Consider the following 23,431-nt stretch of genomic DNA (forward strand, 5'->3'; position numbering starts at 1 on the left):
GCTAGCTGGAAAGTGATCACCATGAGTGCAATTTCTTGATTCATATTTGTTAGGAATTTATTACCTATTTGCATGCTCTTGTGATAAACAATCAATAACAATCCCCTTGAAGCTTTAAAAAATATTTGAATAAGAGTTTTTAGCTCTTAAACCTAAATTGTTAAGTTAGAATGTAGTTGTATTCTTCTCTCGAGGAAGGGGGAATGGGTTAAGTTTCTTTTGAAAAATAACCACATATATTTTCCATTCAGGTTGGAATTTATGCTTGGAAGATTTCTTGAGGTAGCATAGGCTCTCAACCTAAAGATTACAGATGTTATATGACCACTACTCATACATCCACTTGGTACAGAAGAAAAGTAATAAGATATCACCTTCTGGGCATGTCGTAGCCAATGCCCTCTCTAATTGCAACAGAAGTTAGAAGAAAAATAACAAGTCAACCTCGAGCATTGAGATTGGTCAGGTTCATTTCTTGAAGTAACACTACAAGCTTTGTGATTAGAACTTAGCTTATAGCTATGCAACGACTAGTAGGTCATTGGTTTAATGGCCTAGAATGCTCTTGATATCAATAGTTGTAATATGTGTATGTGTTGCTTTACTATTTAAGAGGCAAACTCTGAATACTAGATATGTCCTCAAAATAACAGGGGTCACGGTCACAAAGTTCTATACATGTTTTGACCCTCTAGGTGAGAATTGTTAGATTACAAAGCAAGTTGAAGTCTAGTAACTCTCCCTAAGTATCGTTTAATAGGTGGTTATAATTGCAATCCGTTTATACTAGCCTATAAGTTGAGATTCGGTGGTATAACTTAAATGTTTGGACAGAGTTTGAGACAGAGTAATATGGTGGATATATATATGCATGTATCTATATTTATTGTATGCCTCAATCATCAATGTAATCCTTTTACATGATACATATTAGTATAGGTGTAGAATAGGTTTTGTCTAAGTCTGAGGTCCTTGACTTTGACTTGGTAGCAATAGGAGAGGTGCCCATTATAACCATTATTTTATCTTTATCATTATGATAAAGTTGTCTTGCAAAGGTTGCAACACGGAGGAATTTTTGTTGGGATGATTATGCATACTTTTTTTCTTCAAATTCTAGGTATGATTTAAATTAAATTTAAACCAAAAAAATAACCATAAGTATTGTGTTAGAGTTTGTGTGAACTGAATCCCGTCACTTGTTGAAGAATTAAATACAATGGCAAAATAAGGGGATCTGTGAGGGCGAGAGGTCGAGGGCCATACCGCACAAGTTGAATCCATATAGAACTACACTTATACTATTTGACTTTGATTAGAACATGGTTTTTCAAACCTTAAATAGATGTAGTCGAAACTCTTCTTGTACCATTCAATTTTCAACATTAGTGAGTTTCTTCTTTTTTGCCCGTGATTTTTTTCCTGAAAGAATTTCCATGTAAAATCTATGTGTTCTTATTTTTATTTTCTTATTGCTTTGCAATCATTCTACCATCATTATTGAAGTTTATTATAACATATTGTCTTTAATATAAAAATTATTTTGAGAAGAACGAAAACCCATCTTGAAGGAGAAAAAGAAAGAAACAGGATAATGTTTAATGGCTTAAAATAAGGATTTTGCTAAGTTGCGGTGAAAATCTTGATGAGTTAATTATTATACATAATAAAATTTATTTTAACCTAGTTACGATTCACCTCCTTTGAAAGTTAAGCTTAGCCGTAAAAAATGTAAAAATAGAGGCAAAGAAAATTGGGTAAGCAAGTAGTAAAATAGCTGTAAGAAGCATATCCTCATGCTTGAATCCATAATGGCTTTTTAAGAAGGCGGTGATAGTTTTACGCTTTCCAAATGCTATGATTTCTCGATTTATATCTCCATATTGGGACGTGATGAGACCTCTTAATGTCCAAGAAGTTGGAATGATCCAATAAAACCAAACCCACCATTTTGGCAACATCTGCAAGAGTCAAATGTATCATATATCAAAAGTAGACCTCTCAATTTTCAGTCTTTACTATTTTGGATTCTTATTTTCTTATTAAAGTAGACAATATATGAGATTTTATATAAAGAAAAGAATTGTAATTTTAGTTAGCAAGATACGCAGTAAGCTTACAGGTTGTGGTATGAGAAATCCAGAGAACAAATTCACCACCGTGATACAAAAACTTCCACATATTGAGGCCATTTGGTAAGTTGAAGACAAAGAAGCAATAGCCATGCCCATGTATTTGTAGTTGAGCAATGTACAAAAAATGTCATAGAAATACCAAGATACTTTGTAAGCTGATTCATACAAGTTGACTGCTGGATATGAAATGATCAAGAACAAAGTTGCTTCAAGGAAGATATATGGTATTTCAATTATAACCTGAAATTTCAAATGGGAAAGTTTATTATTCACATGTTAAGAATGCAAAGAAGTATGATGTGAGGGTAGCTCTGGACCTGTGCTAATGAATGTGCTTTGGATGGGTACATTCCAGCAAACCTTTCCCGGTACATGATAGTCCGTTGACTAGTTACGATTGGAAGAATTGAAAGCAAGTTGCTTGCTCCAATAGAAATCGTGAAAACATATACTGATCCCATTATGTTGAACAAATCCTGGTCTTTATCTCTACATGAAAGATGATCATGATTTCAACATAATTCCACACATTTAAACTTAAAAGTAATAAGTGAGCTTTTAGGCAAACTAACTTTATTTATTCTTATTTTAAACCAATTCAATGGTTAAATAAATGATAAGAACCATGGTAAAAGTGCTTTTGGTTGTAAGAATTCAAAGATAGAAAATATTGATGATTTTGTAAGGGTGAAAAAATATATTTTTGAATGTCTTTTTTGGGGAGTTTAAGTGTTTTACTAGGAAGAGATATATAAATACGATAAGGGAAAGAAAAATTTAAGGAAGAATCTTACACTTTTTGCCCTTTATTCCAAAGAAGCGCTCCATATAACAAAGATGATACCATGGCTAAAATCAAGCGCCCCAAGTTATATGTGGGGTTTCTCCAATAAGACAAATGTTGTTTCCAGAGGCATGTTTTGAATTGTTCCCATCTATTTTGTGAAAAGTGTGTAGTAAAATGTAGTTCCTCTAAACCCTGTGTTGGAACTCTTAGCTCATTGACTAATTTTTTGTTTCTCCTACATAAAAAAGTTAAATATTATGCAACAAAAACATATTATTTAAGCTAGTATGATTCAAGGTCCTGAATATATCAATTATGGTAAACTTCCAAGGTTTAAACAACTTATTTTCGACTTGTTATGGTGAACTTACTGATATAGATGAGATTCTTTGTATAGATGGGCAAAATCCACTCCAAGTTCAGCTTCAACAGAAGGATTTGTGACCTCTAACATCCATGTTGCTGGATTGTAGTTTTCTTTTATTTTCGACACCCCTGGTATTCCCTGCTTGATGTGTTTTAAAAAATTAGAAGATATTGTCTTATTCAATGGGATGGTCCATAATCTATAAGTTGTTACTTTGGATTACCTCAAAATATTCAATAAGATTACAAGAATTTTGACCTAGCTCTCCAGAATATATTATTTGCCCTCCTCTTTTCATCAAAATAATCTGCAAGATACATTTAAGATATGAGATGCAAAATAATATGGTATCTAAGAAGGATTATGTTATCAAGCCTATGCAATGAACCATGGAACTTTATAATCATGTCGTTGAATAGTAAGCATATGTTAAGAGCAATGTTTCTAATGAGAAATGAACAAAGCAAAACTTTTATGAGCACATCACTCAATTACCTCATTGAATGCTTCAAATATGTCTATACTTGGCTGATGAATGGTACATACAACAGTCCTCTTGGTACTAACTATATTCTTTACCACTCGCATGACAGCGACAGCCGCTCTAGCATCTAAACCGGTGGTTGGTTCATCCATAAATATTATGGATGGATTAGAAACAAGCTCTACTGCTATAGTAAGTCGTTTGCGTTGCTCTGTGGATATACCACTAACACCACATGTGCCAACTAAAGCATCTTTGATTTCATCAAGCTCAATAAGTTGAAGAACCTCTTTCATGAATTCCTGTTAAATTCAAGAATTAAATGAGTTTTTTTATATAAAATTTTGTTTTAACATGATATTTTATATTTTGCAATATAACTTAATGTTTGATGCTATAAATTTAAACATGAATTTATTAAGTTATTATTTATAAAAAATTATTTACTTAAATACTTATGTTTTATTTTGTTATTTTATTAATTGTTATCTAATAGGTTAAGGTTATTATTTTTAACGTAACATTTTTTTTCAATTTGGTATTTATTATTTTTTGAGCTAAATTTGGCTATTAACCTTTCAAAATGAGTCAAACTATTTTTAATTTAAATGTTAAAAAAACATTAATTTTTAACAATGTTTGTATGACAATCCCATGTGATGAGACCACTTTTACTTCACGCTAACATACACAATTTGTCTTATATCAACAAATAAATTAAAAATTATAAAATATCCAAAATTAAAAATTAAAATTTTTATTATAAAAAGTTCATAAAAATTAAAAGAAAACTGATGGAGAACATGCGGATTGTCATGTTTAAAACATTAATGTTTTAGTTAATATTTCCATTAAAAACAACAATTTGGCTCTTTTTGAAAGGTCTATGGTAAAATTTGACTTTTTTAAGGTTAAGGGTCAAATTTAGCTCAATTTTTTCCCTTAATCTTGAGTAGTACTGAGTCTTATATTATCAATGATGTTCCCAAGGAGATATAACCATACATGTATATACCATAGAGTTTATAAAACTTGCTAAGTGAAACCAATTGATGGAATAAGACAGTCAAATGACGGCTTGATATATTAACTACTTGAAGCATACAATTCAGGACAAGATCAGTGTGCCAACATTAGTAAATTTCTTTAAGGCTCAAAACATGACATTAAAGGATGAGATGATTATGGAAGTCAAAAAGGCATATTTTATTAGAAAGAATCATTATGAATTGGCACTAAGAAATATAGAGAATGACCTAGCATCTAGTGACTTGCAAAGTCAAATGGAGAAATCTAGTTATGATTACAAAGCATGGGACATAAGTTTGTGAATGGGACCAAGACACAAACACAATCATATACATGGAATAACCTATATTGTTGTGAAATATGAAACTGAAAAATTGGTGCCAAGGGAGTGCCCACTTCCTTGCCCACCAAATATGTGTTGCGACAATTTTTATATTTAGGTCTTGGCAATTTGCTGAACCTTATCTTTGGGCTATGCTGATTACATGATGAATATCTAGCCCATTATGGAAGATATTCTTGTTTGGGAATACGGATATTGGTAATTGATTTGGATCAAAATTCCTTAAAGCAATCTTTTAGTTTATGGACTTTAGATTGGATCATGATTCTTCTGATGAGCTACCATAGAGTCCATATTTACTTCATATACTATTATTATATTGTATTAATTTCATGATATTATTGTTTTATTGGGATTGTATTAGATCATCTATTGTAAGCAAGTCTTGAAATCAATATGTATATATTTGAGAGACTTGCCTAGGAAAATGTACCGAGAATTAGGCACTTAATCTGTTTTTAAGAGAATAATTTTGTAAGAGTGCTACTTTTAAAGTGAAACCTGTTGTTGTTTTTTTTACTTCTTGTGATAACAATAGGTGTTCATAGTGGTGATAGTATTGCATTTTCAAAGTACAGGGGTGAGGGAAACTATCACAATGTCTGTGAGTAAGTAGGTACATTTTGTAATTGTTGAAGAGAGTGCATATTTCTCACTAAGCTAGGTTCTGCAAACGTATGGAAATCAAACTACGTAATCATCTTCTTTTGTTCTTTGTGTTTTGTATTTTCGCATTTAACGCTTGGAGAAATTCCCACCCACTCAGGCACCAATTTGATTGTGCTACTTTTGCTCTTAACAATGTTATTTTTTATAACAATTGGTATCAAAGCCTACTACTTAAAGTAGTTAGTAGAGATTTGAGTGTTGCTAAGATCTAAATATGGAAGATTCATCCACATCAAGACCACCTAAGCTTGAAGTTGGCAATTATGCCTACTGGAAAGCACACATGACGACTTATATAAAGTTAATTGATGAGAAAGCTTAGTGTGCCGTGTTAACTGGATGAGAGGTACCAAAGATGGGTAGTGACAATGAAAGAGTTATTAAGCTTGAAATACGATGGACCACAGAGGAAAAGAACTTGGAAAATGCTAATTCAAAGGCATTATATGTAATTTTCTATAGAGCAAATATGTTGGAGTTCAAAAGAATTGCTAAATGCACTATGGCAAAAGATGCTTGAGATATCTTGGAAATAACTCACGAGGGAACTTCCACTATCAAGCAGTCAAAGATGCAAATGTTGAATTCAATATTTGAAAGTCTAAGGATGCAAGAATCAGAGAAAATTGGTGATTTCTATGCAAAATTGTGACTTATCAAACCAAGCCTTTGCATTAGATAAAGAGTATCGAATGACGAGCTTGTAAGAAACGTATTGAGATCTCTCCCTGAAAGATTTTCCATAAAGGTTATTGTCATTGAAGAGGCCAAGAACCTTGAGCAACTGGCCAAAGATTAACTCATTGGTTCTTTAAAAACCTTTGAGATGAATCTAGATGAAGCAAAACAAATCAAGAGAAAATGAGTTAAAAATACTACTTTTCATGTTAATGAGGAAATGCCCATTTCTCAAAATGCTACCTTGGAGGACTTACAAAAGAAGATGACCTTTTTTACTCAAAATTTCAATGATGCTTTCAAAAAATAATAAAGGAGATACAAGAAATTTGAAACCAATGTCAGTTTTCCCAAAAACAAGTAAAAAGGAGTTGTGGTCAGAAAAACTTGAGAAGGACAAAAAAATGTGTGCAATGCTATAAATGCCAAGGGTTTGGCCACATTCAATTTGAGTGTGCTAACATATTGAAAAAGAAGAAAAAGGCTCTCTGTGTGACAAGAAGTGATGAAGATTTTTAAATGATTTTTACTTAGAAGATGATCAACAAAACTTTATTACTAATGCTGGCAACAAGGATTCTAATATAGAGTCTTATGGTTAAGTTGATGAAGAATTTCTGAAGACTTACAAAGAGATATTGGGTAAATGGACAATTGTGTATGAGATCAACACTTAACTATCTCAAGAAAACAAACGTTTCAAATAGGAAAATGTTGTTATAACCAATCAAATGGTTGTAAAAGAAACTTTACTTGTAGAGGAATTGAGCAACATTGTGAAAATCAAGGAATAACTGGCTGATACAAAGTTGATGCTCGAAAAATTCAACAATAGTGGTAAGAAGCTTAATGAGCTATTGATTGTAGGAGAAAAAGGATCAAGGTAGAGGAGGTTTGAGATTTGTGAACAAAGGAAAGAATGTGGTAGAAAAGCCCATTGTGTTTGTGAAAGCCTTAACATTTAAAGAAATAAGTGAAAGTTCCAAACCTATGGTGGTGAAGCCTCTCAAGAAGGTTGTTCAACCTCGTAAAGTTCTTTTCCATTACTATGGTACCCTAAGCCATATATGAACTCGATGCTACAAGATGCTGTATGATTTGAGATGGAAAAATTTGGTGCTAAAAGGAGTGCCCACTACCGTGACACCACTATTGGAAGAATGCAAAAGCAAGTTTGGGTGAAGACAAAGAAAAAGTGTATGCTGGTAGCCCATTATTTCCTAAAATCTACAATTGATGGAACTTGGTATTTTGATAATGGGAGCTTATGACATATGATAGGTAACTGGTCACATATTATTGATTTTGAAACTAGTATTGTTGGAAGGGTGACTTTTGGTAATGTAAAGAAAGGCTAAATTCTTGGCAAAGGAACTCTGGATATGCTAGGAATGCCTAGATTAAAGAATGTTCTACTAGTAGATAATGTCAAGGCCAATCTTGTGAGTATAAGTCAACTCTGCGATTAAGGTATGCTTGTTAATTTCACCTAAACAAGTATATTGTGACTAATGGTAATAAAGTGATTATAGAGGGAGCTCATACTTTTGAAAATTATCTCAAAGTGATGATGAACGCCTAATGTAATAGCTTTACAGCATTAGAGTTAGAACTGTGGCATGAGAAACATGGATATGTACATTTTGAATGTCTTCACAAGTTGGTGAGGTATGAAGTTATTTGATGAATACCCTAGTTAACAAGAACTATTTCTAAGGTGTGTAGTAATTGTATGAAGGGCAAACATTATTGTGAAAATCATAATAATGTGGCTTATGTGTATACTAAAACACCTCTCGAACTTGTATATATTTACTTGTTTGGTCCAATGCAGACAAAAAGTCTCGGAGGAAAAAAGGTATGCTATAGTTTGTGTTGATAACTACTCAAGGAAAACTTGGGTAAGCTTTCTTAGGGAAAAATAAAATGATTTTGATGAATTCAAAAAATTGTGCAAAACTTTGATGAATGAGCAATGAAAAATTATTAGTGTGGTAAGGAGGGTGCGGAATGATCGTGGTCGAGAGTTGAAGAATGAAAAGTTTGATATGTTTTTGTGATGAGAGGGGATAAAACATGAGTTTTCAACCCCCAAAATACCACAATAAAATGGTTTTTTAGAGATGAAGAATAGAACAGTGCAAGAAATGGCTAGAGTCGTGCTCAACAGTAAGGAGATTCCTCATCAATTTTGGCCTAAGGCAATGAACATTGCGACACATGTAGTCAATCATGTGCTGACTAGACCAAAGATTCATGTAACTCCCTATGAGATATGTATAAAGAGAAAGTCTACTTGAAATACTTCCATGTCTTTGGAAACACATGTTACATTCTAAAAGATAAAGGAAACCAAGGTAAATTTGATTCTAAATCTGATGAGGATATTTTTCTTGGTTATACACACAATAGTAGAGCCTACAAGGTGCACAAAAAACACACCAAGAAGGTCATGGAGTCAATCAATGTGGTGGTTGATGATGCTGGAGTTCATGAAATTCACAGTGCTGATAATGAGGAGAGGACTCTAAATTTGGTGCTTAAGGAATTGCCCACTCCCCTTGGCACTACTAAGTCTGAAGAACAATTTGAAATAAAAAGTTAAGAAGTTCAAATTATTGATCAAATGCATGATCAAGCTAATTCTAGTGAGTCACTTCGGCTTTCTTTACATGTTAGAAAGAATCATTCAGCCTCTAATATCATTGGGAATGTGTATAATGGGATAAAAAAAGAGAAAAACCAAGGTAAAATTACAAGGATATGATTTTATTGGCATGTTATGCTTAACAGTTTGAGCCAAAGAAAGTAGAAGAGGCCCTCAATGATGCTGATTAGATTTAGGCAATGCAAGAAGAATTGCAACAATTAAAAATAAATAAAGTATGGGAATTGGATTTAGACCATCTCAATTCAATAATATTGGCACCAAATGGATCTTCAAAAACAAGACGAATGGGCAAGGCAACATCACTAGAAACAAGGCCAAATTGGTTGTGCAAGGATACACTTAAGTGGAAGGTATTGATTTTGAGGAAACCTTTTCCCAAATAGAAATAATTGAGGCTATTCGATTATTGATTGTTGTGAATGCACATCTTAACATCAAATTTTTCCAAATGGATGTTAAGAGTGCTTTCTTAAATAGGTTCTTGAAAGAAGATGTGTACATGGCTTAACCAAAGTGTTTTGAAGATCCTTCATATCCAGATCATGTCTACAAATTAAAAAAAGCTTCGTATGGGTTGAAGCAAGCCCTTCGTGCCTAGTATAAGAGACTACCATAGTATCTAATTGAATAGAGATTTGAAAGAGGTTTTGTGGATAAACTATTGTTCATAAAGAGGATCAAAGGAATTATGATCATTACAAAAACATATGTAGATGGCATAATATTTGGTGTTACCTCTGTTACTTCTTACTACTAATGACTCATTTCTGAAGTCAATTTAAATTAAATTCAAAATGAGCATGGTAAGTGAGTTATCCTACTTTCTTGGGTTTCAAATTAAGCAATTAGAGGAATGAACATTCTTATCACAAGAAAAGTATGCTAGGAGTCTTGTGAAGAAGTTTGATCTCGAACAATCAAATTTTGTCAGTATCCCTATGTTAGTAAATGAGAAATAGAGTTTGGATACTGAGGAAGTGCCCATTCTCCAAACCACTTACAAAAGTATGATAGGAAGTTTTCTGTATCTCACTGCAAGTCAACCTGATTTAAGTTTTAGTGTAGGTATATGTGCAAGATATCAAGTCAATCCAAAATAATTTCATGTCAAGGTTGTGAAGAGAATCATCAGGTATGTCAATAACACTCTTGAACTTGATATTTGGTTCACTAAAGACAATTCTATGTGCTTAGTTGGATACAATGATATTGAGTTGGGAACATGGATGATCGAAAATGTACATCAGGAGGGTGTTTTTAATTAGGACGTGATCTAGTCTCATGGTACAACAAGAAATAGGGATCAATCTCGTTATCCACTGTAGAGGCTGAGTACATAGCAGTAGCCAGTTGTTGTACACAACTGTTTTGGGTGGAACAAATGCTTGAAGACTTTTGGATAGCCTTGCCAACAACCACAATTTATTGTGATAATACTAGTGCCATTAGTATATCAAAGAATCTTGTTCAACATATTAGGACCAAGCATATTAATATAAGTCACCACTTTATCTCTGAATTTGTGGAAAGTCAAATTTTTGAGATGAAGTATGTGGAAACTCAGAAGCAATTAGCTGACTTATTCACCAAAGCTTTGGATGCCAAGATGTTTGAGAGCTTGAGGAGCACAGTTGGTATTTGTTGTGCATGAGTGTTCCAACTTTGTTAATTGACGGGGAATCCAAACAATCACTCAAGATACTATTTTGAAGAAAAATTGTTGCCTATTTTACAAATTATATTCTTTATTTAGGAGGGAATATATATTTTTTGTAGTTTATTTTTGGTGGGAAAAATATCAAAATTTTACTTTTTCCCTCTCTCTGTATATTTGGGAATGACACGCAATTAATGGATTGTGATATCTTCTTTCTATCTATAAAGAGTATTTCACATAAATTAAAATCTTTTAATTTTTTGTTGAAGTTATTTTTGAAGCTTCTCAAGCATTCTTGCTTCGCAAGTTAGTGTTTTCTCACAAAGGGTTTTTCAAAGCATTCAACCTCTATTCTCATGGCAAGGACTAAGATGACAACTACAAAAGAATATGATAAGCACCACCAACAACAATATACTGGTGGTGAACCAAGTGGTCATTCTTAGGCTAGTGGTGATGCAAGTTAGGGAGTGTTCACTCCCTCATTCCTTATGGTGGCACCAAAATCAAGTGCATCTCAAGACCAATCTAGAAACATACCTATCTCTGAACTATCCACCCCTCAAGAGAATCTGATACCTCAGAATTCTCCATTCGTAATTGAACCTAAGAGTCCTTCTCCTAAACCCTCAATTAGAAAGTTGTCTCCTTTATTGCCAAATATTGATCATGTTTATGAAGATACAATTGACTCTCTTATCCAAGATCTAATAAGCCAGAACGAAGAAGGTACTCCACAAAATCCTTCTTTGATTCCTTATTTCACTTCTAAACCCTCATCCAACTCCACAACCTACATGATTTCACTACCAATGATTCTGAACCTATTTTAGAAGAAGAAGGCTGGCAAAATAAGTTTCTCTTAAATGGGAAGCTACAAAAGTTCTTGAGGATAAAATCTCTTTTGATAAGGTTTTGGTGACAAAAAAAGTACCAACTGCCCAGACACTAATCAATCTAGACAAAGAATAAGGTCTATGGTGACTAGGGAAATCGAATCCCTTGTTAAAACAAGGAAAGACAAAGGCAAAAAATAAAAAAAAATAGTGCGTTGGAAAGCTCCACATAGTCTGAATCCCATACAAGCTCTAAATTGTTTTCCTCTTAAGGTAATGTGCCTCTTTGTGCAATAATGCAACGAAGGATCAAACAACCAAATGTTCCAAACTCAGCGACAAAGCACAAAAAAAGATTAAAGAATATAAGAGTCCCAAAACTATTATCTAAAGCTACTAAAGTAGTCGAAAAATAAGAAGAAAGAATTATTGCTTAAAGAAAGAAAGTGTTTCTGAATCCTGATTGTATAAGAAGGTACTACAAACTCATCCTAAAAGATTTTATTTTCGACCAAAATATCGATGACAATTCCTTTGCATATCATGGTATTGATGAAATCTTAAAGAATGCTGGATTTTTTGGTTCGATTTGTTATGTGTAGTCGTTTGTTAAAAGGGTTGGGTATGAATTATCTACAAATCTCAACCGTGACATACTAATGAGTTTACCAAGTATTACCATAAGGTTTTTATACATGGTAGATGGTTAAAAAATTTGGACCTAATTAAATTTGAAAGTTGTATTATTCCTTCACCAAAAATCTCAAGCTTGATGAATCAATAATTGTTACTACTACTACTCTAACCAACTATCTCACCCAACTTTTCCTGACAAAGGCAATCTTCAATCCTCTTAACTTGATCCTATATATGCTGCTCTACATGCTATTGCTACTGGGAACTGTCTCCTTAATAGCCAAAGAGACTATTACAAAATGAGTGGTTGCTTTTCTCAGGAAAGTGGTAGAAATGGTAGAATTTGATTTAGGCCAGTTGATTTTTGATGAAATTACTAAATTTTCTAGTGTCTATATGAGAATCTTTTGCTGCCTTTTGCATATCTCATCTTTTTAATCTTCTTTTTAAGATTTCGAATTTGTTAGATCCAAATAAACTTATGAGAAAACTGTGCCTGAACTAAAATTTTCTCATAAGTGGTTGGAAGGGAAATGTGAGTTGAATAAGCTAGGCAAAGTTCAAGCTTTAGAGTATGAATCTGCTGGGTAAGAAAAAGAAATTCATGAAGTGCCCATTCCTTCTAGCACCATTCCCATCTCGAAAGGCATACATGCTAGGAATGTTGTAGATCTCTAAGCCTATGTCGATTTTCTTCAAAAGCACTATGATAAATTAAAAGCAAAGGCAAAGGCTATTAAGAAGATTATCGATAAATAGAAAGCCTTAATAGTAGATATTTAAGCCTCGAAAGAGGTGCCTAGCTTGGCAAGTATGTATAACAAAAAAGGGGGAGAGAGAAGATGTGATGAGGAGAAAAAAAGGTGTAGGTTTGGTGATGAACTTGTTTTGAATGCTCATTTTAAAGGGAATTTTTATTTTTATTTTATGAACTTCTTTTATGATTTACAATTTTTTGGATAAGTACTGTAACGTGTTTTTTTTTGTTGCTATTTTTCTGTTAGAGATAAATTTGGATTTCTTTTTGCTATGATATGGTTTTTAGTATCATTGGGCATTTCTTTCTCATACTTTCTTAGTTATAGTTGTTGTTGGTAGTTATTAATGCAAACTTATCTTGACATTGATGATTGATTGCGTAATTATTTTCTAAGGTAAGTTAGATTAAGTTAATGTGTATGTGCTGAGGAGGAGCTTATGTTGATCGATAATTCATACTTTTTACCTTATGATTTTTGTTCAACAAATTGCCAAAAGGGGGGAGATTTTTGAGAAATATGAAACTAACAATTTGGTGCCAAAGGGAGTGCCCACTTTTCTACCCACCAAATCTGTGTTGGTAGTTTCCCTATTTAGGTATTAGCAATTTATTGAACCTTATTTTTGGGCTATGCTGATTACATGATGAATATCTAGCCCATTCTATAAGATCTTTCTTCTTGGGAATACGAATATTAGTAATTGATTTGGATCGAAATTCCTCAAAGCAATCCTTTGGTTTATAGACTTTGGATTGAATCGTGATTCTTCTGATGAACTGCGATAGAGTCCATATTTACTTCATATGCTATCATTATATTGTATTACTTTACAATATTACTGTTTTAGTGGGATTGTATTAGATTTCTATTGTAAGCAAGTCTCAAAATTAATATCTATATGTTTGAGAGACTTGCCTAGGAAAATGTACCGAGAATTAGGCATTTAACCTATTCTTAAGAGAATACTTTTGTAAGAGTGCTATTTTTAAAGTAAAACCTATTGTTGTGGTTTTACTTGCTGTGATCACAAGGGGTGTTCATAGTGGTGAGAGTATTATATCTTCAAAGTACAAGGGTGAGGGAAACGATCACGGTGCGTGTGATTGAATAGGTTCACTTTGTAAGTGTAACAGCCCGATTCTGGGCCTAGTCGGAATAGTGGTTTCGGGACCACAAATCCGACGAGGGAAAATATAGTTATTATTATATTTTTATGGTCTACAATTTCACGGAAAATTTTCGTAAAAATTTCGTTCGAAAATTTCGACGTTTGGGCACTCAATTTAGTCAAAAGGACTAAATTGTAAATAGTGCAAAAGTTGAGTTCTACATCTTAGAGGTGTCTAATTGTTATGAAATTTTAAATTGGAGGTCTTTATGTGGTAATTAGACCATTAGTTAGTTGATGGACAAAAATAGACATAAGAAATGGGTGAAATAGATTTTTTTTAAATGGGGGCATTTTAGTCATTTGGTTATTAAATAGAATTAAATGGGAAAAAGATGGCAAAATATGCTCATCTTCTTCATGGTGAACGAAATCAGCAAGGGAAGCCATATTTAGGGTTTTAAGCTTTCAAGCTCCATAGTAAGTGATTCTAAGCCCGCTTTTAATGTTCTTCGTATTTTGGAGTCCAGTAACTTGGTTTAGCTTATTCTACCATTAATTAGTGTTAGGGTTCATATTTGGAAAAATATCCATAGGTGAAATGTGTTTATTTTGCTGTTTTATGGTGGAATATCAAGCTAGAGATTATGTTAAACAACTTTTGCTAAGCAATTTTAAGCGAAAGCAGGTAAATAGACATAATCGGTAAAAATAATTAATATTCAAAAGTATGTGTTGGAGTGAGAATTTGATGTTGCCATAGAAGGGAAAAATGTTCAGCATGTTATAAAACTTAAGAATAAGTGATGAAGTTTAATTTCGAGCTTAGGGACAAAAGTGTAATTATGCAAAAGTTTGGGGCAAAATTGTAATTTTCAAAAAGTTGGGTGGTGGATTATTTTAATAAATGTGAATATTAAGCGAGTTAAATTTGCTATTATAGATCAAGAAAGACGTGAAGAGTATATCAAGCGGGAAAAGAAAAGATAGTGGAGTAAAGTGCAAAATTACGATATTTTGCACCGAGGTAAGTAAACACGTGACTTAATGTATTATTTTGATATTATTTGATATATGTTGAGATTTATTTGGAATTAAAATAAATGTTTGGCAATATCCTAAAATGTTGTTAAATCGGGAAAGGTGATAAAGGGTTGCAATATATGGGTTATGGGTTGAACACTGGAATAAGCCGTAGGATGTTGTATATAAAAGGGTTCTTGTGTCTGATTCCCGATTTATGGGTGGTGCTATGTGCGTGATCCACCATATCTTTGAAATGTGAAAGGGGTTGCTATGTCTGATTCCCAGGGGTTGCTAAGTCTTGATTCCCGATTTCATTGGTGGTGCTAAGTCGATATCCACCATATCTTTGAAATGAAAAGGGGGTTGCTATGTCTGATTCCCGGGGTTGCTAAGTGCTGATTCCCGATTCATTGGTGGTGCTAAGTGCGATATCCACCATATCTTTGAAATAAAAGGGGTTGCTATGTCTTTGATTCCCAGGGGTTGCTAAGTCTTGATTCCCGATTCGGTGGTGGTGCTAAGTCGGGATCCACCAATAACGGCTAACATTCAGTGTTCAACGAAAAGTGTGGAAGATGAATATTGCCATATGGTGGAAAATTTTATGGGGTAAATATTGAGTTGAATACTAAATCGACCCATGTATGAGATGGGAGAAAATATCAAAAGCATAAAAGGAACGATTTAATTATAAACTGTGTTGAACAACAGCAATTGGGTAACTTTGAAAAATCACCATAAATGGTGGAAAATGAATGGGAAGCTGAATAATATATGAAATTGAAGTTGAATGTATCTATTCTCATATGAAAGAAATAGAATAAGCAAAGGAGTTGTATTTTGGAGATATCTGAATTTTACTGAAACAGGGCTGGATTGATTTTGAGATCCCTGTTCTAACTTTGGAAAATTACCAAAATTTTAAAAAATAATTATGGCATGAAATTTATATCCCTGGAATCCTTATTGAGTCTATTTTATTAGAAACAAGCGAAACCATTTTTCAAATTTTGTACAGAGAGTTAAGTGAATTTTAGTGAGGAAGGGTCAGAACCGTTGGGCAGTGAAACAGGGAAGGTTTAATGAATAAAATGTACTAATTGGCTGGGTTAAAATTCTGAAATTTTTATGGTGAAATGGTATATGAGTCTAGTTTCAGGAAAATTTACGGAACTCAATTTGGAGCCCTGTAGCTCCAGATAAAAATAAATTAGCGACTATGACGCAGAAAAACAGCTTGCTGGAAATTGCCTAAACAATAAAGTTATTCATGAATAAGTTTATATTTTGGTGTAGTTATGGGAGTAATTACTTATTTATCATGTGTTTACTTACTAAGCTATATGCTTACTCGATTTTATTTTTCTCTTGGTTATAGTGACTTCCAACAACTCGGAAATTGGAGCGAAGTCGGACAATCATCTACACTATCCTTCACATTTGGGGTATTTTACTACTAGTGTTCCGAAATTTTATGGCATGTATAGACACTTTATGTAATGTGGGATCATCATGTAAATATATGTTATGGTTCCCTTTTAAATGTAGTGTTTATTAATAGTTAAACTATATGTGTGTTTATACAAATGAAATTGGTTGGTATATTGGAATGTGTTCTAAATTTGCAGGAGGTTTAAGCAAAAATAAGTAGGAATGCTGTCGAAATTTTTTAAAAATTTAGTAATACCTCATACTCTGTTCCGGTAAGGAATACGGGTAAGGGGTGTTACAGTAAGTGTTGAAGAGAGTGCATATTTCTCACTAAACTAGGCTCTACATACGTAGGGAAATCGAACTGAGTAATCATCTTCTTGTGTTATTTGTGTTTTCTGTTTTCTTATTTAGTGCTTGGAGAAGTGACCACCAACTTAGCAACGTTCTTTTTTCTAACATATATGATAAGCTAATTCCTACAAATTGCTATCAGTGCAAATAAGAATGGGCATCACTTTAATGATTGACAAAGAAGAAGAGGTATCAACATTGTAAAGTATGGTGATTATGTTAAAGAACTTGAGGAAGGAGATGAGGTAATATATGGCTTTGACGGTGATAATGATAGAGAAGATTTAAAAGATGGGAAAATCTTTCTGTTATAGAAGATGATGCTGGCCCTAAAAAAAAAAGATACTTCTTGCCATCAACAATTTTGAACTAGGTGCCATAATGATAGTAACATTTGCAACTTTGTAGTTGGTAATGGAAAAAATATTATACCTAAGGAATTACATTAAAATTACTACTTTTGACTAGACAAGTTTCTTGAACATATCACATTATCGAGTAAGTCTAAAGGAGAAGGAAATTTTATTAGAGAAAGTTGAGGAATTATTGCATAATAGACATATTCGGAGGATGAAACTAACTCGAGCATGATTTTTTCTAAAAAGGGAGAATGGATATCATTTATCAGTTATCCCAAAAGTCATTATTTACTTAAATGATTTATCTACTTATTGTTATTTTATTAGTTATCTAATATATATTTATTACATATAGCAAGGTACTTAAATCAATCTTTTAAGCATCATATATTAATTTAAATTTTAAAATATGTAAATGATATAATTTAAAATAGATTCATAAAATTAAACTTTAAAAGATTAAAAAAATAAAAAACGCTTTTTAAAAATTATTATAAATAAATTTCATAAATAAAAATTAATAGATTTCATAAACACTTTTTACATATGTTTAATTTAAGAAGTTGTATATATCATACTTTATTTTATCAAATAAAATATTGAATTCAAAATATATAAAAAGTATAAGATAATTTAAACTTATTTATAATATGGATTATAAAATTTGTACAAAATTATTAAATAATTTTAACATATTTTAATTGATACAATAAAATCTATGTAAGGGTAAAAACTAGTTATATAATAGATAAAGGTTATTAGTTTTTTTTTAAATAATGCCCTTAGATAAGGTTTATTATTATTATTATTATTTATCTACTAGATTAGCTTATCAATTTATTTTAGGGTAAATTATAAAAATAGTCACTTTTGTTTGCCTCAGATTACATTTCAGTCATTTATGTTTGAAATGTTACATTTTAGTCACTTATACTAATGTTTTGTTACGAAGTGGTCACTCTGCTGTTAAGTTCCGTTACCTCCCTGACGACAATCCTATGTGACAGTTCAAATGAGTTTTAAATGCCAACTTTGGTGTCTAGCTGGGATGAGAATAGATTTTTAATTAAATAAATTTAATTAATTGAAAATTTTAAATTAATTACACCTTGAACTGTAAAAAAAAACCATTTGTCTCCTTTTTCTTTTAGTTTTATTTTCCATTTTGACTGAAATAACTAATCTCATTCTAGTTGGACATCCAAGTTGGCATTTAAAACGCATTTGAACTTGCCACGTAGGATTGCCGTTCGGGAGGTAATGGAGCTTAACGGTAAAGTGACTATTTCGTAACAAAACGATAACGTAAGTGACTAAAACATAACATTTCAAATATAAATGACTAAAATGTAATTTAAGGCAAACAAAAGTGACTAATTTTATAGTTTACCCTTTATTTTACTAATAGTAGAAGTTATGCTTTCAGCCTATAAATAGGCTAGCTTGTAAGTTTTGTTACTAATTTAAAAAACAAATAGTTATTTACTTTTCTCCCTTAACAAGAAAATTTCTCTTTTTTTAGTTAAATTGTATACTTGTTAAAATTTCTTTTTCAAGACAATTCGTGAAATAGCTTTCGTTGCTCATCCTATGTTGAGTCGCATCAAATATCAAATTGACTTATGAGGATTCGCATAAAGTTTAAACACTCGTACCAATCTTATATGCTTAGGAATCTCTGCTGGAAGGCGTAACCAAGCTGAGTACATCACCGATTCCTTTACTGTTATTTGTGGAGAGTGTACGTCAGTTTGCTCGCAGTACCCAAAGACTCTAGCATATGCCTCTCGGACTTTGGGGTATCCTCCAACTCTTATATCCCCTTCAATATAACCTCCAGTTTTTCTTCCAGATAGAACATCCATCAATGTCGTCTTGCCAGCTCCACTGGAACCCATCAATGCTGTAAGAACTCCAGGTCTAAATGCACCAGAAATATCTTGAAGAAGATGGAGCTTCTTATTTGGGACTTGAAATTTCTAGAAAAGGGACAAAATAACTTGAAAATATTTCTAATCACCTTCAAAAAAAAAAAAAAAAAAAAGGATAAATCAAATTGTTACCTTGGGAGTATCCACAAAGTAATGCACATTATCAAATGAGAGTGTAACGGGCACAAAAGGTAAAACCATCCTTGTAACTTCTGTTGTTGTATGAGCTCCTTGTAATTGGTCATCTTGCATGGAATTGCTTAAATCTTCTTTTCTTTTCAGATAAGAGAACCTTTTATGAGAAACAATAGCTCGAGATCTCCCAGTCCCTGGAGCTGTACAAATTTTCATTTTTCAAACACATCTTAGAACTAGTAATGTTTAAATTCATCAGTTGGGTTTCTTATTCTTTTATCACTTTTCTTCTTGTAGTTGTATATACATAGAGTAAAACTTACGCTTTGAATAACTAAGGGCTAAGGTGAATCCAATGTTAGCAAGAACCCACATTCCTATCAAAGTTGAAACTGATATCCAGTAGGAGGATTTATTGAAGTTTAGTCCACGTTTTAGTAGAGCTCGATGCCCCAAAGTCTCATTTAAAGATGAAACCTGAAAGGCCGCAACACAACCAAAAAAACAAGGGATAAGTGTTGATTTTTTTTTATCCTTAATTCATGAGTGAAAATCCCCTACCCCTAGTTCCCAGATCCCGTCGGTGACCCCTCTCAAAATGATGTCACTTTTTTTTTTCTATTAAATTTTAATTCAACTTATAACAAATTTTATATTAATTGTAGCTAAAATAAAAAATAACAATAAATAAATATAAATATAAAAAACTAATAAAATAATTTAAATTCATTATCATGCTTTTTTTTATTTATAAAACCAAAAAATAAAAATAATTGAAAGTTATCTTCTAATAAGTAAAGTTTTGATGGGTTGAATATTAAACTTAATCTATCAGAGTAAATCAAACAACTAATTTTCTTTCCAAACTTGAAAAGATATATTAAGTTCCAAAATAAATTAAAAAGAATGAAATTTGTATATAAATGGATTAGAATTTGCTCCATATCTAATTCTTTTCCGATTAAATAAAATTTATTCTATGAAACTTATATATACAAAAATCGATACGAGAAGAGAAAATTAATGATATTTTCAATCTTCTCAGTATTATACCAGTTGTATCTTTTTCTTTTGATATTGATACGTATCACTATTGGTGTATTTTAGTCAAATAATTCAAATTTATCAATATCTTTAAAATATTTTTTCATATATATATATACACATGAATATATATCTCAATTATAATATAAATATTGTTAGCCCTAGTTTTTAAATGTTTTGATATAACAAAGTCAAATTATAAATTCCTTTTAGTCAAATTTGCAATCAATTAATATAAAGCTCTTAATATTATTTTCAAAGTGTTTAGAAACTTAAAATTACAAAATACCTTTCAATAACCTTGATTCAGAACAAATTTTACAACTTTAGGAGACTTCTACTGATACAAGTGCATAGAAGAATCGGTAGAACTAAGTTAGAGAGCAACTCAAGAATTCTTCCAGACTTCTATCGATACTTGGGAGCCATTCTACCAATACAACCTCAGTTGAATCGATACTTGGGTTGAGTTTTATCAATAGAAGTAAGTTAGAGACCATTCTAAGCCAAACAACAGACTTCTATCGATACTCAGGGGGACTTCTACCGATAAAAGTCAATGAACAATTTTTGGTCTCCCCTGTACCTTATACTAATACAACTATTAGTACAAGTTTGAACCTTTGAAACCCTCAGGCTTCTATCGGTACAAGTGGAATTCTACCGATATATCGAGCTCCAACAGTTATAAATTTCAAGAGTTCTACCGGCATAAGTCCACTTGTGGTCTGCAGTTTGCAATTAATGCACATATTAATTGCAACAATGGCTCTAATTGACTCCCAACGTTGCCAAATGGCTCCAAGCTTGTTAGATGGCATAAATACAAGTCAGTAACTCCACATTGAAGATAAGAAACAAGTTTGTAAAGTCAATTGCACAAAAATCCAATCTTTTCATTGATATTCTCTTTATTCTTCATATACACAATTGAGTAACCATCTTTTTTATTCTTTTCAAGTGTTGTTGTATTGTTATTGAGTGAGCTTTATCATTTTAATATCTTCCTTTAAGAGGAGTCTTTTATCCCTATTACTATTTCTCATCTTTGTAAGGGTTTGCGTGGAAGTATGCCTCGCATTTCGATCAAATAGTGTGTGACGTCGAAACGAGGAGAAGATCATTATCCCGACAAGCAACCAAAGCCCTGACGAGAAGAAAGCCCTTGTCCTAACGACGCAATCTGTTTTTGTCCTGACGACCAAATGCCACGTCACGACATAACAACGTGGTCCTTAAGTTTTTTAGTTTTCTTCTCTCAGTTAAACTCTATTTTTAGTTTCTCACTTAAACTCTAGTTAGCCTAGGGATATTCTAGTCATATATGCTGTGAATTTTAACCTATAAATAGGCCTTAGTTACTCTAGGTTTTACAAAACAAAAATATTTAGATTGAGAGAATTTTATTCTTTGTTTTGAAGGGTTTTTTTTGAGGTTTCAGGTTTTTGTTTTAATTTTCTCTTTCTCTTATACTCCTTTATTATTATAGTGAAATCTCCTTTTTCCCATGGTTTTTTTATCCTTTTTTGAGAAGTTTTTCCACGTTAAATTTGTGTATTGATCTTTTCAATCTCTTAGTTATTTTTCTTGTTCGTTCCATACACGGGTTAATTCCCTACAAACTAGTATCAAAGCTAGTTTGATTTTTGTATTTAACCCGTTTAGAGATGGCAACATCAAGACTTGATATTGATAAGTTCGATGGTATTGCAAATTTAAGTCTGTGGCAAGTTCGAATGTCAGCAATACTAATTTAGAGTGATCTTGAGAGGATCATTAAAGAGAAGAAGCCTGCGGACATAGATCAATCAGAATGGGATAGGTTAGATAAAAAAGCTCTATCCAAAATTCAATTATGTTTAACAAATAATGTGTTACATGAGGTTTTGAAGGAGAAAACAACATATACATTATGGACGAAACTAGAAGCCTATATGCAGAAATCCTGAGTCAACAGGTTAGTGTTAAAGCAACATCTCTACACATTTAGAATGACCGAATGTGAGTCTATTAGAGCTCATATTAAATGACCTGAAGAATCTTGAAGAATAGATTAGCAACAAGAATCATGCCATGTTATTGTTATGTTCTTTATCCTATTCTTATAAAACTTTCAAGGAAACTTTGATTTATGGGAGAGATCATCTCATTTGAGGACGTGAAGGGGAATCTGCTGACTAAGGATAAACTTGACAAGGAGTTAAGCCTAAAAAAGGTGAGGCGGGCAAGCCTTAGTTTTAGTTGCAAGGGGCAAACAACACTCTAAAAGGCCAGACTGAAGCAGGTCTAGGGTGATATCTAAAGCTAGAAACCGAGACAAAGAATGTGGCTACTGCAAGAAGAAGGGCCACATTAAGTTGAAACGCTGTAAACTTCAAAATAAGATTAAAAGGGATGTCGAAAACGACGAGAATGATAATCAGAAAGATGAAGTTGTTGTTGCTAGTGTAGCCAAAGATAGAGGTGATGATTTTTTGTTAGTGTCCACGAGCGAAAGTTTCAAGCTTACTTCCGAATAGATTTTAGATTCAGGGTGCTCCTATCACATGTATCCCAATAGGGACTGGTTCTCTACATACAATTCAGTTGAAGGTGGAGTAGTGTTGATGGAGAATAATTCTCTATGTAAGATAACCGAAATAAGAATAGTACAAATTAAGATGCATGATGAAATAATTCAGACACTGTCAGATGTCAGGTATGTAATCGACTTAAAGAAAAATCTCATCTCATTGAGAATTTTGGATTTTAATGGTTGCAGGATAGTCAATGAGTCAAATGACTTAAAATTTTCTCGTAGAGCTCTCATTGTAATGGAAAGACAGAAAAATGGTAGCCTATACGTTCTACAAGGGTTAATGGTTACTGGTGCAACTACAATTATCGAAGAAGAGCTGAAATCTTCGTCACGTCTCGACAAGAACCAGCTTGACATCACAACGACGCGAAGTGATTCTTTCTTTATAGATTTTCATTCAACCAAACTTTGG

At 32.5% G+C, this 23,431-nt stretch overlaps 1 protein-coding gene across 3 annotated transcripts in view; it reads right to left on the bottom strand.

Moving 5' to 3' along the window:
- Positions 1 to 1,592: 1,592 nt before the first annotated feature.
- The window catches only part of LOC105795133 (pleiotropic drug resistance protein 3-like), a 30,758-nt gene continuing 8,919 nt past the window's right edge, over positions 1,593 to 23,431 (bottom strand). Inside the window, exons 14-23 of one of the 3 annotated variants that reach the window (XM_052633120.1) lie at positions 19,721 to 19,874; positions 19,395 to 19,597; positions 18,987 to 19,310; positions 3,785 to 4,075; positions 3,513 to 3,596; positions 3,294 to 3,427; positions 2,930 to 3,157; positions 2,453 to 2,624; positions 2,121 to 2,375; positions 1,593 to 1,961 (exon numbers count right to left, since the gene is read on the bottom strand). In XM_052633120.1, coding sequence (XP_052489080.1) covers positions 1,695 to 1,961; positions 2,121 to 2,375; positions 2,453 to 2,624; positions 2,930 to 3,157; positions 3,294 to 3,427; positions 3,513 to 3,596; positions 3,785 to 4,075; positions 18,987 to 19,310; positions 19,395 to 19,597; positions 19,721 to 19,874 — 2,112 coding nt within the window. In that variant the 3' untranslated portion in view covers positions 1,593 to 1,694. The remainder of the gene's footprint in view (positions 1,962 to 2,120; positions 2,376 to 2,452; positions 2,625 to 2,929; positions 3,158 to 3,293; positions 3,428 to 3,512; positions 3,597 to 3,784; positions 4,076 to 18,986; positions 19,311 to 19,394; positions 19,598 to 19,720; positions 19,875 to 23,431) is intronic. The other 2 variants (XM_052633121.1, XM_052633122.1) reach the window with 2 other exon arrangements.

The sequence above is a fragment of the Gossypium raimondii genome, chromosome 7 (genome assembly GCF_025698545.1).
Source record: "Gossypium raimondii isolate GPD5lz chromosome 7, ASM2569854v1, whole genome shotgun sequence".
Classification (NCBI taxonomy): Eukaryota; Viridiplantae; Streptophyta; class Magnoliopsida; order Malvales; family Malvaceae; genus Gossypium; species Gossypium raimondii.